The sequence below is a fragment of the Botrytis fragariae genome (genome assembly GCF_013461495.1).
Source record: "Botrytis fragariae strain BVB16 chromosome Unknown tig00000050, whole genome shotgun sequence".
Lineage (NCBI taxonomy): Eukaryota > Fungi > Ascomycota > Leotiomycetes > Helotiales > Sclerotiniaceae > Botrytis > Botrytis fragariae.
Window position 1 is genome coordinate 124,624 of NW_023500992.1, and position 15,887 is coordinate 140,510.

The 15,887-nt window shown below is 44.2% G+C and overlaps 3 protein-coding genes across 3 annotated transcripts; 1 reads left to right on the forward strand and 2 right to left on the reverse strand.

The window, feature by feature from the left end:
* Positions 1 to 1,436: 1,436 nt before the first annotated feature.
* On the forward strand, positions 1,437 to 8,649 carry Bfra_004062 (putative acetyl- carboxylase protein; the record flags this gene model as incomplete). Its single annotated transcript, XM_037334468.1, has 3 exons — positions 1,437 to 1,601; positions 2,002 to 2,267; positions 2,337 to 8,649. The coding sequence occupies 3 exons, from the start codon at positions 1,437 to 1,439 to the stop codon at positions 8,647 to 8,649; spliced, it is 6,744 nt and encodes a 2,247-aa protein (XP_037193002.1).
* Positions 8,650 to 9,216: 567 nt separating this feature from the next.
* On the reverse strand, positions 9,217 to 10,582 carry Bfra_004063 (putative nucleoside hydrolase protein; the record flags this gene model as incomplete). The annotated part of the gene is made up of 4 exons (XM_037334469.1): positions 9,217 to 9,404; positions 9,479 to 9,880; positions 9,947 to 10,318; positions 10,381 to 10,582. The coding sequence occupies 4 exons, from the start codon at positions 10,580 to 10,582 to the stop codon at positions 9,217 to 9,219; spliced, it is 1,164 nt and encodes a 387-aa protein (XP_037193003.1).
* A 1,855-nt stretch (positions 10,583 to 12,437) lies between these two features.
* Positions 12,438 to 15,537, reverse strand: Bfra_004064 (uncharacterized protein; the record flags this gene model as incomplete). Its single annotated transcript, XM_037334470.1, has 4 exons — positions 12,438 to 13,213; positions 13,314 to 13,431; positions 14,343 to 15,292; positions 15,384 to 15,537. 4 exons carry the CDS (start codon positions 15,535 to 15,537, stop codon positions 12,438 to 12,440), a joined length of 1,998 nt encoding a protein of 665 aa, XP_037193004.1.
* Between the last annotated feature and the right edge of the window lie 350 nt (positions 15,538 to 15,887).

Genomic DNA, 15,887 nt, shown 5'->3' on the forward strand with positions numbered 1-15,887 from the left:
GCTTGTTACGTGACTTACTTTACTTACCGTGCTTACCCTTACCCTACCCGGTATCTACCCTCCCTACCTAGTATGGAAGTGGCTGAGTGGGTCTCTTCAAAACGCCAGAACTCACCAAATTCGTGGTCGTTGGGAGACGCGCTTTACTCGCTTGGGTTTAGTGGGGTAAAGTGAGGGATGGTTGAGAGTTTTGAGAAATTGGAGAAATTCAATTTTTGATAGTGAAGTGTGAAGGGTGAAGGGTGAAGGGTGAAGGGTGAATTGAGTGAGGGATGACTTGATATTGAAGTGACGACAGAAAACTCAAGACTCAAGACTGATGAAACGAATAAGAATCCAATATGAATGGTGATACGTACACTCGCATCTCGCATCTCGCATCTTGCATCTCGCATGGAAATGAAAATGAAAATGAAAATGAACAAATAATAAGACTCGGTCAAGGATATCGATCGAGCATGGAATTTCACGCCATGTAAGACTTGTTACATAGAAGAAGATGAAAAAGGAACCTGATCGCCATAAACTTGTAACTTTGTTTTGCTTCTATTCTGTAGATCAACAATTTTGAAACTTGTTGATTGTTGATTGTTGTGTTGTCTACTATTGTCCCATCCCCTCATTCGACGATACTTGAAGTCTCTCGACTAGTAATAAGTACATACATACATACATACATACATACATACCATCCCAATTCTACCTCCTCGCGTTGTACTTTTTAAGAGATACATTGATACATTGATACATTGATACATTCTTCATTCTTCCCTCTTCCCTCTTCCCTCTCCTCCCCTCGTCTGCTCTCCTCACACATCCATCAATCATATACCCAACCATTCATCCACCTACCTACCTTCTCACTCACTTACTCATTATCATATCGTCACCTCAACTCTTCTAAAATCCTAATTTTCTGTATATCCTTCCTCCTCGACTATACACAGACTCCTTGGTAATATTCGAACATCATTCGCCGAAAGAAGGGACTGTCTCCAATCTTTTTTCTGTCAAGCATTCATTAGATTGAGATACCCCAGGTAAGATTATAAAACCTTCATTAACACTTCTCCCCTTCCCTTTCCCCTCAACCCTCAACCTTTCCTTCGAAAACTTTAAACTTCTACTCTTTTTGTATTCTGTTTACAGTTCAAGTTTAATCTTTCCATTTTCTTACAATATACAAAGGGCTTCAGATTCATTTCCGAGTTCTTTCAATTCCTCATATCTAGAAATCTTTCGAGGGGATTTCGGAGTCCGTTCCTCAAATAATTATCTGACGCTCAACCATTTTCCCGGCTGGCTTAAGAATACAGCTTCCCCTCCTTCCACCATTTCCAACCCTCAATTCTTTCTTTGGCACAAGTTCTCTTCTCTGCTCTTCATTGAGCCCTGAATACTTTTCAAAGATATACGAATCTCAAATCACATTCACAATGGCGGAACCACATACAAACGGAACGGTACCAGTAGTGTCCTCTTACGCCGCGAGACATAATCTTGCAGATCACTTTATTGGAGGAAATAAATTAGAAAATGCTCCCGCGAGTAAGGTTAAGGACTTTGTGGCAGCAAGTGATGGACATACGGTTATTACAAATGTGAGTAAAGACTTTCTCGAGTTTGGATGTGGTGACGCTCCGCTGGCCCTCCGGGGGCCATTGCCATGGAGGCAGACTGTGCAAGAGGAAGTATATGTTTGATTTGAGCTTCTGAATACAGTAGTGGAAGAGGAGGAGAGGCCTGCTGGGTGGGTGGCAGATAGAGAGGGCGAGTAGTGGAGCATGGTAGAAGACTTATTTCCCTACATATCTTGTGTTGGATACCTCGTCTTTAGATGTATATCAAGAAAGCTTCGAGCGTAGCGAGCTATGGGGGTTTGGGGGCTTGCCCCCATTGATAACGGACGACGTACAATCTGCTTCCTTGTTGCATACTGGGAGTTCTGGGACCGGCACGTTCACACTTAGTTTAGAAACATAACTAACATTCGAGAAATAGGTTTTGATCGCAAACAACGGAATTGCTGCTGTAAAGGAAATTCGATCGGTACGAAAATGGGCATACGAAACATTTGGAGATGAAAAGGCTATTCAATTCACCGTTATGGCCACTCCGGAGGATCTTCAAGCCAATGCAGATTATATCCGTATGGCAGATCAATATGTTGAAGTTCCGGGTGGTACGAATAACAACAACTACGCCAATGTCGAATTAATTGTTGATGTGGCCGAGAGAATGAACGTTCATGCTGTGTGGGCTGGATGGTAAGTTTTTGCCCCTCGTACAATCTTAAACAAAGATCATTCGGAGAGAGAAACTAATAAATCTATCAGGGGTCATGCATCAGAGAATCCAAAACTTCCGGAATCCTTAGCTGCGAGTCCGAAAAAGATTGTATTCATTGGCCCTCCAGGTTCGGCCATGAGATCGCTCGGTGACAAGATTTCTTCCACTATCGTTGCACAACACGCCAAAGTACCATGTATACCTTGGTCAGGAACTGGTGTTGATAAGGTAGAGGTTAATGAGGATGGTATTGTTACCGTCGAAGACTCGGTGTATATGAAGGGATGTGTTCAATCATGGGAAGAAGGTCTACAAAAGGCAAATGAGATCGGATTCCCAGTCATGATTAAAGCATCTGAAGGTGGTGGTGGAAAGGGTATCCGAAAAGCTGAATCCGAAGAAGGTTTCGAAGCCCTTTACAAAGCTGCCGCGAGTGAAATCCCTGGTTCTCCAATTTTCATCATGAAGTTGGCTGGTAATGCGAGACATTTGGAGGTTCAATTGTTGGCTGATGAGTATGGAAATAACATCTCCCTCTTTGGTAGAGATTGTTCCGTACAAAGAAGACATCAAAAGATTATCGAGGAGGCTCCAGTTACTGTTGCCAAACAAGCCACTTTCCAAGCCATGGAGAAGGCAGCTGTTCGTCTTGGTCGTCTTGTAGGATACGTTTCCGCCGGTACTGTTGAATATCTCTATTCGCATTCCGATGACAAATTTTACTTCTTGGAATTGAACCCAAGATTGCAAGTCGAACATCCTACAACTGAGATGGTCAGTGGTGTTAATTTACCTGCGGCTCAACTTCAGATTGCAATGGGTCTTCCCTTGCACAGAATTAAGGATATCAGATTACTGTATGGAGTTGATCCTTCGACCACCACCGAAATCGATTTCGATTTCTCCCAAGAGAAGAGTATCCAAACTCAAAGAAGACCAACACCAAAGGGACACACCACCGCATGTCGTATTACATCCGAAGACCCAGGAGAGGGTTTCAAGCCTTCGAGTGGTACTATGCACGAGTTGAACTTCAGAAGTAGTTCCAACGTTTGGGGTTATTTCTCTGTTGGTACTGCTGGTGGCATTCACAGTTTCTCCGATTCGCAATTCGGTCACATTTTCGCCTACGGTGAGAATCGATCCGCGTCGAGAAAACATATGGTTGTCGCTTTGAAGGAATTGAGTATTCGTGGTGATTTCAGAACTACCGTTGAATACTTGATTAAACTTTTAGAGACTCCTGCCTTCGAAGACAACACTATTACCACTGGATGGCTTGATGAACTCATTTCCAACAAATTGACTGCTGAGAGACCGGATCCTATGCTTGCAGTTGTTTGTGGTGCCGTTACAAAGGCCCACATTGCCAGCGAGGCTTGCATTTCCGAATACAGAAATTCTCTGGAGAAGGGTCAAGTTCCATCGAAGGACATTCTCAAGACCGTTTTCCCAATTGACTTCATTTACGATGGTCACAGATACAAGTTCACTGCTACTCGATCCAGCTTGGATAGCTACCACCTTTTCATTAACGGATCCAAGTGTTCTGTTGGTGTTCGTGCATTGAGTGATGGTGGTCTTCTTGTTCTTCTCAGTGGACGTTCCCACAACGTGTACTGGAAGGAGGAAGTCGGTGCCACTCGTTTGAGTGTTGATAGCAAGACTTGTCTACTTGAACAAGAGAATGACCCCACTCAACTCAGAACTCCATCCCCAGGAAAGCTCGTCAAGTTCACTGTTGAGAATGGAGAACACATCAAGGCCGGTCAGCCATTCGCTGAAGTCGAAGTCATGAAGATGTACATGCCTCTGATTGCCGGAGAAGATGGTATCGTACAACTCATCAAGCAACCAGGAGCAACTCTAGAGGCTGGTGATATCCTCGCCATACTTGCTCTTGATGATCCATCGAGAGTTAAGCATGCTCAGCCTTTCTTGGGCCACCTACCAGATCTTGGACCACCACAAATTGTTGGTACCAAGGCTGCTCAACGTTTCGTACTTCTCCATAACATTCTCAACAACATCCTTGATGGTTTTGACAACCAAGTCATCATGGGTTCTACTTTGAAGGAGTTGATCGAGGTTCTCAGAGATCCAGAATTGCCGTACGGTGAATTCAATGCTCAATTCTCAGCTCTTCACGCAAGAATGCCACAAAAGTTGGATGCTACCTTGACTCAAATCCTTGACCGTGGTAAGTCTCGCAACGCTGAATTCCCAGCCAAGAACCTTTCCAAGGCTCTTCAAAAATTCTTGGATGAGAGTGTTGCACCTGGCGATGTTGATCTCCTTACCGCTTCCATTGCCCCATTGATTGAGATTCTCAACCGATACCAGAATGGACCAAAGGCTCACGAATTTGCCGTCTTCTCTGGTCTTCTCGAGAAGTATGCTTCCGTCGAGCGTCTCTTTTCTGGTCGTACCTCGCGTGATGAGGAGGTTATCCTTAAGCTCAGAGACGAGAACAAGGATGACATTTCCAAGGTTATTCAAATTGTTCTCTCGCACAGCAGAGTCGGTGCAAAGAACAACTTGATCCTCGCTATTCTCGAGGAGTATCGACCAAACAAGCCCAATGCCGGCGATGTTGCTAAGCATCTCAGACCTTCTCTTCGAAATCTCACTGAACTCGAGGCCCGTCAAACTGCCAAGGTTTCCTTGAAGGCACGTGAGATTCTCATCCAGTGTGCTCTTCCATCCTTGGAGGAACGTGCTGCACAAATGGAGCACATCCTTCGATCTTCAGTTGTTGAATCAAGATATGGTGAGACCGGATGGGAACACAGAGAACCTGATATCGAGGTTCTCAAAGAGGTTGTTGACTCCAAGTACACTGTCTTTGACGTCTTACCAATTTTCTTCGGACACAGTGATCCTTGGGTCTCTCTTGCAGCTCTTGAAGTTTACATTCGTCGTGCCTACAGAGCATACTCTCTCAAGAAGATTGAGTATCACAACGAGAGTGCCGAACCTCCTTTCATTGTCTCATGGGACTTTGTCTTGAGGAAGGTTGGAGCTTCGGAATTTGGCATGCCAGTTCAATCTTCTGCTCCTTCGACACCAGCCACCCCTTCACATGAGTCAGGCAACCCATTCAAACGTGTCAGCTCCATTAGTGACATGACCTACCTTACCAACAAGCCTGACCACGAACCAACAAGAAAGGGTGTTATTGTACCAGTTCAATATCTCGACGAAGCTGAGGAGTACTTGCAACGGGCTCTTGAGGTCTTCCCTATGTCTGGATCTAAGAAGAAGGGCAATGGTCTCTTGCCCGAACTTGGTGGCAAGCGCAAGGTTGCACCTCCGCGCCTTGACACTGAAGATGAGCTTACTGCCGTCTGTAATGTCGCCATTCAAGATGCCGAGAGTCTTGATGACAATGAGACTGTCGCTAAGATCAAGCTGATCGTCAACGATTATAAGGAGGAGCTTCTCAACCGTCGCATTCGTCGTCTTACATTCATCTGCGGTCACAAAGATGGTTCGTACCCTGGATACTACACTTTCAGAGGCCCCAACTACGAGGAAGATGAGAGTATTCGTCACAGTGAGCCCGCTTTGGCTTTCCAACTTGAGTTGGGAAGACTTTCTAAGTTCAAGATTACTCCCGTTTTCACTGAAAACAGAAACATCCATATTTATGAGGCTGTCGGAAAGGAAGCTACAAGTGACAAGAGATACTTCACTCGTGCTGTCGTTCGTCCTGGAAGACTTCGTGACGAGATTCCTACTGCTGAGTATTTGATCTCTGAGTCTGATAGATTGATGAATGATATTCTGGATGCTCTTGAGATCATTGGAAACAACAACTCTGATCTTAACCACATCTTCATCAACTTCTCTCCTGTTTTCCCTCTTCAACCTCCCGAGATCGAACAAGCTCTCGGTGGTTTCTTGGAGCGATTTGGTAGACGTCTTTGGAGACTTCGTGTTACTGGTGCTGAGATCCGTATTATTTGCACTGACCCATCCACTGGCATGCCATATCCCGTTCGTGTTGTCATTACCAATACTTCTGGTTACGTCATCCAGGTTGAGATGTACGCTGAGCGTAAATCTGAGAAGGGAGGTGAATGGGTCTTCCAAAGTATCGGTGGTACCACCAAGATTGGTTCCATGCACTTGAGACCGGTATCTACTCCATACCCAACCAAGGAATGGTTGCAACCAAAGAGATACAAGGCTCATCTTATGGGTACTCAATATGTATACGATTTCCCAGAGCTTTTCAGACAAGCCATTCAAAACAGTTGGGTCAAGGCCGTCCGCAAGCACTCATCTTTGGCCGACAAACAACCCCCTACGGGTGAATGTATCGAGTATAGCGAACTCGTCTTGGATGACAATGATGGACTTGCTGAGGTTTCGCGCGAACCTGGTACTAACACCCACGGTATGGTTGGTTGGCTCATAACTGCCAAAACACCAGAATATCCTCGTGGCCGTAAATTTATCATTGTCGCCAACGATATCACTTTCAGAATTGGTAGTTTCGGACCAAAAGAAGATCAATTCTTCCACAAGTGCACGGAACTTGCAAGAAAGATGGGTATTCCACGTATCTACCTTTCTGCCAACTCTGGTGCTCGTATTGGTATGGCCGAAGAGCTTATGCCTCACTTCAAGGTTGCCTGGAAGAATCCTGAGAGACAAGAAGCCGGCTTCAAGTATCTTTACTTGGATACCGAAGCCAAGAAGAGATTTGAGGATGGTAAGAGCAAGGACGTCATTACTGAGGAGGTTGTTGAGGATGGTGAGACAAGACATAAGATCGTTACTATCGTTGGTGCTGAAGATGGTCTCGGTGTTGAGTGTTTGAAGGGTTCTGGCTTGATTGCCGGTGCCACTTCAAGAGCTTACGAAGACATCTTTACCATCACTTTGGTAACTTGTCGTTCAGTTGGTATTGGTGCATACTTGGTCCGTCTTGGTCAACGTGCTATTCAAATTGAAGGACAACCAATCATCCTCACTGGTGCCCCTGCCATTAACAAGCTGCTCGGTCGTGAAGTCTATACTTCCAACTTGCAACTTGGTGGCACTCAAATCATGTACAAGAATGGTGTCTCTCACATGACTGCCAATGATGACTTTGAGGGTGTTTCCAAGATCGTTGAATGGATGGCCTATGTTCCAGACAAGAGAAACAGCCCTCTACCAATCGGACCTGCTGCTGACTCTTGGGATCGCGATATTGTTTACACTCCACCTGAAAAGCAAGCTTATGATGTCAGAAACCTCATCGCTGGTAAGGAAGACGACGAAGGATTTATGCCAGGTCTTTTCGACAAGGACTCCTTCGTTGAGACTCTCGGCGGATGGGCAAAGACTGTTGTTGTTGGTCGTGCTCGTCTTGGTGGTATCCCAATGGGTGTTATCGCTGTCGAGACCCGCTCAGTTGAGAACATCACACCTGCCGATCCAGCAAACCCAGATTCGACCGAACAAATCTCCAACGAAGCTGGTGGTGTCTGGTATCCTAATTCCGCTTTCAAGACTGCTCAAGCTATCAAAGACTTCAACAATGGTGAGCAATTGCCATTGATGATCTTGGCTAACTGGAGAGGTTTCTCTGGTGGTCAACGTGATATGTACAATGAAGTTCTTAAGTATGGAAGTTATATCGTTGATGCTTTGGTCAAGTACGAGCAACCAATCTTTGTCTACATTCCACCATTTGGTGAGCTTAGAGGTGGTTCTTGGGTCGTTGTTGATCCTACAATCAATCCAGAATTCATGGAAATGTACGCTGATGAAGACGCTCGTGGTGGTGTTTTGGAACCAGAAGGTATTGTCAACATCAAGTACCGTAAAGACAAGCAATTGGAGACCATGGCCCGTCTCGACCCAGAATACGCTGTACTCAAGAAACAATTACTCGACAATGCTGCTGGACAGGAGAAGTTGGCTGAAATCAAGGCTAAGGTTGAGCAAAGAGAGAAAACATTACTTCCTGTCTACAATCAGATCTCGCTTCAATTCGCTGATCTTCACGACCGTGCTGGACGAATGAAGGCAAAGGGTGTTATCAGAGACTCATTGAAATGGAGAGAGGCTAGAAGATTCTTCTACTGGCGTGTACGAAGACGTGTTAACGAGGAGTACATCCTCAAGCGCATGTTATCCGCCAACTCGAAATCACCAACTGGTACCAGGCCAGAGAACTTGAGAAAACTTGCCGCCTGGACTGCCATTCCAGCATTCCAAACAGATGATAAGAGTGTAGCCATGTGGTATGAGGAGAATAGAAAGGTTGTTCATGAGAAGGTTGAACAAATGAAAGTTGAGGGTGTAGCTGCTGAGGTTTCGGCTTTGCTTAGAGCTAGTGGACCTAGTGCTAAGGGGGATTGAGTGGTGGTGCTATGGCTGGTATCAGACAAGTCTTGTCTATGTTGCCAGTTGAGGAAAGAGAAGAGGCATTGAAGTTTTTGGGAAGACCTTAAGGTTAGGGTTATGAATGCCATGATTTGAAACGAGGGGTTCGGCATGATTATATGACCATTTGAGATGGGGGATTTGGGATGAAAAGAGGATTAGAGGATGATACAACTTTTACTCTGTACTCTATTGCAATTTCTTTCGTTTAAGCCATGTTTTTGGTATTTTGATAAATGATGGCCGGTTTATAGTCTTTAGAGCACTGCATTGCGTCGCGTAGTTAGAAGTATGATAAGATATAATTATTCTTAGATATTTGGTTTTCACTTGTGATGTAGCTACCTGTTTTAAATTTGATTGATGATTGACTTGTGTTTGATATTAGCTTGATGATATTCTCCATCAGTAGCATGCCGTTCATTGCCGTTCATTGAAACATCAAGCCTCGCAACTAATCACTACCTAGGTATATTAATTAAAATAATTTCATTTCTCTTAAAATAATTTCATTTCTCAACCTATGACCTCCGTCATATCTATCTATCTCCCCATGGTAGAACAATTCCTAGGATACTGAACAGCTCTCTTAATCATGCTCTTCAGCGTATCACCATTGATGCGATTGACGTAGTCAACCTTGCGCAGGCCGGGAGGCATCAGCGCTTCTTGGTAGGCGTGGATGTTGCCGTAGGAGGGAGAGCCGTAGGATGTGTCGACGTCAACGTAGACTGTGGGAGGGGGGGAGGGTTAGTGAAGGGACTTTTTTGGAGGGGGGGGGAGTGAAAAATCAAAGATAACTCACAGCTTGTAGAATTCTCCACAATCGATCCGTCTACCATAATCGCGGCAGCAGTCTCATCCCAAAACGGAAATTCCGTTCCATAATGTCCCCACACCAATTCTGAGTACGGACCACTAACTTCCTTGATCTCGTCCAAGAAATCCTGCGTGCTCATCACCTGATTCGCGACATTTCCTGCGAAAGTGATTTTGGGAAAGTTGGCCGTGAAAGCGATTTTGGCGGCTTCGGGATCGACCATCAAGTTGATGTCGGAGCTGAGGTCGGCTTGTAGCACGCTGCCGGTTACTTGGAGGAGGTTGTCGTCGATGTAACCGCCCATGATGACGAGTTCTTTGGCGAGGGATGCAAAGTTGTCGTCGGAGCGGACGGCAAGAGCGACGTTGGTCATGGAGCCGCCGGCGTCTGGGTGGGGTGTTAGTTTGGGTCCTTGATCGTTCACTATGAGGGAATTGAAATTTATAAACTTACATATCGAAACTTGTCCCGGATATCTATGCACCATTTCAATCATAAATGCACTAGCACTCTGACTCTTCTTCAATCCGTTAATTGAATAGTTACTTGGCATTCCCTCTACAAAAGCCCCCTCTACAACTCTGAAAGGGTTATCTCCCGATGTGGGGTCACTTCCTTCTGCTTCCGCTGTAGCATTATACGGAGCAAATACGCCCTCCCAAGGAAGTTTACCATGAACCGCCTCCCATGCCTGGAATCTCGTGGCGGTATTGATAAGCGGGAATGTAGAGCCCGGAACTACGGGGATACAGCTCGTCAGGTTACCGAGAGAGAGGGTAGCTAGTGCATGTAGTGCGACTTGGTGTTGCCATGTATCTGCGGTACCTGAGAGGGGAGAGAATTGTCAGCTGAAAATGTATCTATAATCATAAGGAGGAGATACGCACAGGATGTTAAACCTAATACTTCCCATCCGGCATCAAGAGCGATGAGGAATGGAATGAAGCCAGTTGAACTCCAATCATTGTCCATAATAACATATTTGGTGGCATTGCTGGTAGCATAACTAGTTCCATATCCCATAGCACTAGAACCGCTTACCAAACTTCCCAAGCCCAAAAGCCCCGAGACGATCCGTGAACTTATCATCTTGTCTTGTCTTGTCTTGTCTTCCGCGTAACAGAGGGAAATTCTCAAGATGGAAAGAAATGAAAAGGTGAAGAAAAATCTCGAGAATTCTCGTCACGAGATATATATATGAAAGTAAATGACCTACCCACCCTACTTCATTCAATCTCACATCTAGCTCAACGGACGTCACCGAAAATTCTTTTTTCGTACCCACCGCTCCTCGTGGAAATCGAGAGAGATCGTCAGGAAACAGGACAAATGCAGTTACTTAGACGATTTTGTATCTATCGCTAGGCCCCACATAGATATTGATTGCACCGACTCTATGAAGTAATCAGAGACTCTTAAGGTTATCGTCGAGGAAAGATGGGGGCTGGAAGTGCCGCGATTTTACCGGGTACGTGATACGGATTGGAGATTGGAGATTGATAGATGAATGGAGGGGAGATCCTAGTCTGTGATACGAAGGAGAAAATTAGTGGAATTGTTTGCTGTCTTTTGAGACGACTGATTGTACTTTAAAATTCTGGAGAGGGATGAGATAGAAGCTGAGTTTTTCTCGTGATGTTGCGGTGCGGTGGTGCTGTGCGGAGAAGATCACAAAAACACTACTGTATTCTGGATTCAATCGGAATCGTACTTTCCTGTCTTGAAGATCACAGTCCGGGCCACGGGGTACAGTAGTGTCATCGATAGTGAGTTTATTCAGGAAAGATCGATAGATGTAACTAAATTTGACCACTCTCTTTTACCATGTGTTGAAAGGTAAACGCTATCCGGTGACATTCCAGAGAGGATTGCATTTACATGAAATCGAAACCTAACAGTAGCACAGACAGATTGCCTTGATCAGAACATCCAAAACTATCGATTTTGCTTACCTTTTCATCTTCCAATTCTGCCAGTCCGCTTCAATTATTTATGCTGGACAAGTCGAGAGGCATTCGTTCTTGATTTTCGTGTCTTTGATTGAATTGATTCTGCATACTATGGAGCTTCTTTGCGCACCATAAAACAGTCGATCGGCGACATCTCCAGCGAGACTGTCTCGCTGCTGTCGCTTTCTTTGCTTTTTCACACAGACATCTATGTGTCTTACTGCCTTTAAACCTTCAGACAGATATTATGACGTAAAACAATGCGCTGAGAAGATGACGAATAGAGTTGCATGCTTTCTTGTGGAAAGTCAATTCACAAGAAAAAGACTACCACTTTCCGGCGTGAAGATTGAAGGTTCATCAGAAGAGAACATTGGTACCAAAGCCAATGTCCAAGCACAATTTGAGGAAATAGTCGTCATCGAACTATGCTAGACTTCACAGCTAGTTGATGAACGACCGGAAGATGCGAGGTCATCTAGTCAGAAATTCAATGCGGGGTTGTCGGGCCCTTGTTCTATCGCGCGCTAAACACCCCTGAAGATGAAACGAGAGTCACATGTCATTCAGCAGTGCTGGAAAAAACTGATGATTTGACGGATTTCATGTATTCTTTTCAAGATTGGTTTCACTTGAATTTGGAGTCGGTATAAGAAGCAAGTTTTCATTGAATTATCCAGATCCTGCATCTTATAACTGTACAAGACTTTTTTCCACCGAAGTCAAGTTAAAGTCACTAGAATTCCTCCATCCCTGATGAAATGAGGCGATAAGTTGGACACCATGCTACAGGGCCTACATTGCTCAAGATTCTGGCAGATTGGCACAGATCCAGTAGATACCTACTTCGTGTGGAAGTTAGGGGCGGGATTATCAAGAAATCGATTCACATTGAAAATATTTTCCTCGATTAATATTGGAATCGATTGAATTACCTTAATCTCCTCTCATACATTATTGAAGTAGTAGCCCCCAGATGCTCTGTGACTTTTCAATCAGAAAGATGGAGAATAACATCTGTCAGATTTCCTGAGCTTCCGCGCATTTGTTCCTCTTCCAGTTGGCTTGGATCTCTCGGGCTCCATGGGCCATGATTTGCCTTCATCCGGAAAATAAATCAATACTGCCATTGAATTATTGTTACAAATCTTAGTTTTCCGATATTTTCTGTGAGAAAGGAGCCATTCCTGACCACCGTTGGAAAGTAACCAACGGTACAAGTTTGAACGACGATAAGACGCAGCTAGTTTCGCCCTCATGCGAGTCCAAGAGTCCCAGCTCAAAACTTCATTCTTGAATTGCCGTGCAGCGAGACGAAACCAGCTATCCGCGCTCACACCAAAAGGTTTTGGAACAAGAGGAATCAATTTATACGTCTCTTCATCCTGAATATTCAACGTCTTATAGTCTTGCCATCGATCATCCAAAGTTTTTTCCTCCACTCCTGGAAAATCTCCATACACGGCGCGCGATAGAAAAGGTGTTTCAATATACCGACTATCAGGGCCAATACGACGGTAACCTGGGCCAATCCAGGTTTCAATCAACTCGATAAAGCAGTATTCATAGAAAGAGTCAGCTTCCCATCTACCGAATTTAATAGATTTCTTCCACGGTTTGCCTTGGAAGAAATTCCAGCAGGTTCGACATGTAAGAGCAAGACAAATGATGGTAGTCCTTTCATCTTGCTCTAATAGTATATCGAAGAGTATGTTTATAATGTCGAGTGGAAATCCTTTGAATTCGCTCTTCTTGGTTGGGGCAACGGTAGCTAGGGGGTAATCGTGTTAGCTTTCGTTGTAAGCAGGCACTTCTTTACATGAAATGATAATGGCAAATAGTAGTTGTCACAAAGAATAGAATTTACTTACTGGGAATGGCAACGAATTCAGTTTCCGGCGACTTACATCCAGTCTCTTGGTTCTGCTTTTTGGGCTTAGGGCGGTGTTTCCAGACCATTGTGCGTGTTGAGTATTTTTCAGTCGGTATCTATCGTGTTTCGAAGAGTATTTGCAATTACCAAAAAGTAATCGATGTCTGTTACTTAGTTCAGATTTTGCTCCTATCGAGGAGGGCTGAGAAATTAATGTGGATGTTAAGGAAGGATATATGGAGAGCCGAGATCTTTAAGTAGAGTTCGGTTTAAGTCAATGCCGTATCGAATATTCTTTACGACGTAGGTAATACTTTTTACCACGTTGAAATTTTGGGCGTTAGTGAAGATGATTCACTTTACCGAAGTTTGTACAGCAGTATTGCTACGACAAGTTTTTTGCCTGGGGACTTGCATATACAATAAACACGTAATAGTCTGCTGGTTGATGAGCCGACTATTAGATTGATTGGAACTATCACCGTAGCTCGGGTATGATCATGTGTTTAAGTAAGTGGTATCCTGAAACTCATAACAATAAACATGGGACTATTAGACCTGCTACACTTTTGATACGTCACAATGGCAATTTCTTTTTGCAGCTGGAGGTCATTAACCAAGCTCAGTCAAGTACTTTTGAGAAAAGCGTTTGTTTGATCCCTCTGGAGATACAAGCGAAATATCATTAATTGCGCACAAGTGGACTGAGTTAAATTTTATTGTTTATTGCACATTTCTGCTGAAACTAAGATTCATTGCTAATGCCTATCTCGAATTCTCTCGATATGAACCTGATATTTTGAGTAAACCTGACCGCGCTGACCTCTGCAAACAGTCTGAAAAGTCCATCCATTTCCCTAAAACAAGTCAATTTCTCCTGTAGAACTAACCTTTGAATGCAAAGCCTGGAGAATGGTATATAACCACCTGAGAGATCGAAAAAAGCTTCCTCCCATATATCGCAACCATATAACCTAAGTTTGCACCCTCAGGTCCACAATCTAGCCTATTCATTGCTTTTTCGAACCTCAACTCCATCAGCAAAAAGAAGAAAATACTGTTCCCAATCCTGTTTTGAAGCTTGAAGTATTGCCTCCCAAAAACACATACGCCTAGTTTTATTGAGTACATTACCACTTGGATCATGATCTAGAATCCGCGTGCTAACGTACTTTCCCATCAAGTGCCAAAGGTGAGTTTTTTGCATTCCCGTAACTCTTGCATACTGGTCTTTGACCGCAAGATTGGTCATCCTCAAGTTCTCTCGCAGTTGATCTTGGTTGGGTGTTTGACCGAGCATCGTCTGTCCAGGCATTATATGTCCAGTCGAAGTTACTCCAGGATATGGTATTCCATGTAGCCATGGCCTGGTCTCCGACGATGGAGCCATGTTGACTAAACGAACTGGAAGTCCCGTCGACGTGAATGTACTCATTGTTAGTCCAATCACAGAGATCCCGGGCATTACGACTGGTACATATTGCATAAGATTACTACTGACTGTGGATAAATCTGGAACAGCTTCTTCAACATGTTTGACGAACTGGCGAACTGCTGCAAGATACCAATCGGTTCCCATTCCGAATGGACTTGGCAAAATAAGTTTTCCGACTATGCGTCCCTGTCTTGATATAATGCTATGATAGTCGCTCGTTCGCTGGATCAGATCCCACTCTTTAGGAGTACCGGCTTCATCTCCATAGACAGAGCAAAGAAGGAATTGATGGAGTCGCTTCAAGAATCGGTACTCTGGAACTAACGAATCGTGTAGAAGTTTTGCGAGATTAGGCGGAAATCCCTTTGGGCTATGAGGGTATGGTGGTCTTGAAATGAGTAGTACGTGTTCCGGGTGGACTGAGCGGAAGAATCGATAGTAGGTACGACCTGTAATAGCGACACAGACTGCCGTACATTCATCGTGATCGTTAAGAAGTAATTCGATAATTTGGAAGATAATTTCAACAGGGATCCGAGGATCTGCAGATACATGAGTTAGTAACAAGTCTACTGTGAGAATGCAGTATTGTGATTGATTGGATCGTCTTGTTCAAAGAAGTCTATAGCCTACTTTCGATTTTTTGTAGTTGCTGGTCTTCGATTTGGCTAAGCCATTTTTCAACGCGGGACTGGACTCTGGGATGCGCTGTTGATACGATATCATATTCCCATTGATTCTCTGGAAAACTGTCTAGCTCGACTTCATGTCTATTTGAAGAGGTCATCTTGTTGATTTCAATGTTGTACGGCTACTGTAAGTGTGTGGTGTCGAGTATTGTTGATACAGGGCTGAAGAGATGAAGCAGGATGCAGAGGTAATCATTATTCTGCCTACTAGGTACTTCCTAACACTTTTAGGGTAAGATTGAATGAAAGGGCTTATCCTATTGGCAGTGAAAGCCCTTTCATTCAAAAAATCATTTTAATCTTTAATTTAACATTCACTTCGAGAAACTGAATACATCTGTGAGCATCCGGGGATTATCTCGGCAATAAGGGGGGAGCCCTTTGAGCCGAGGCCACCCGAAAACATTTTTAGGTTTGGTTGTACAGAAATGTGATATACAGCAGGGTG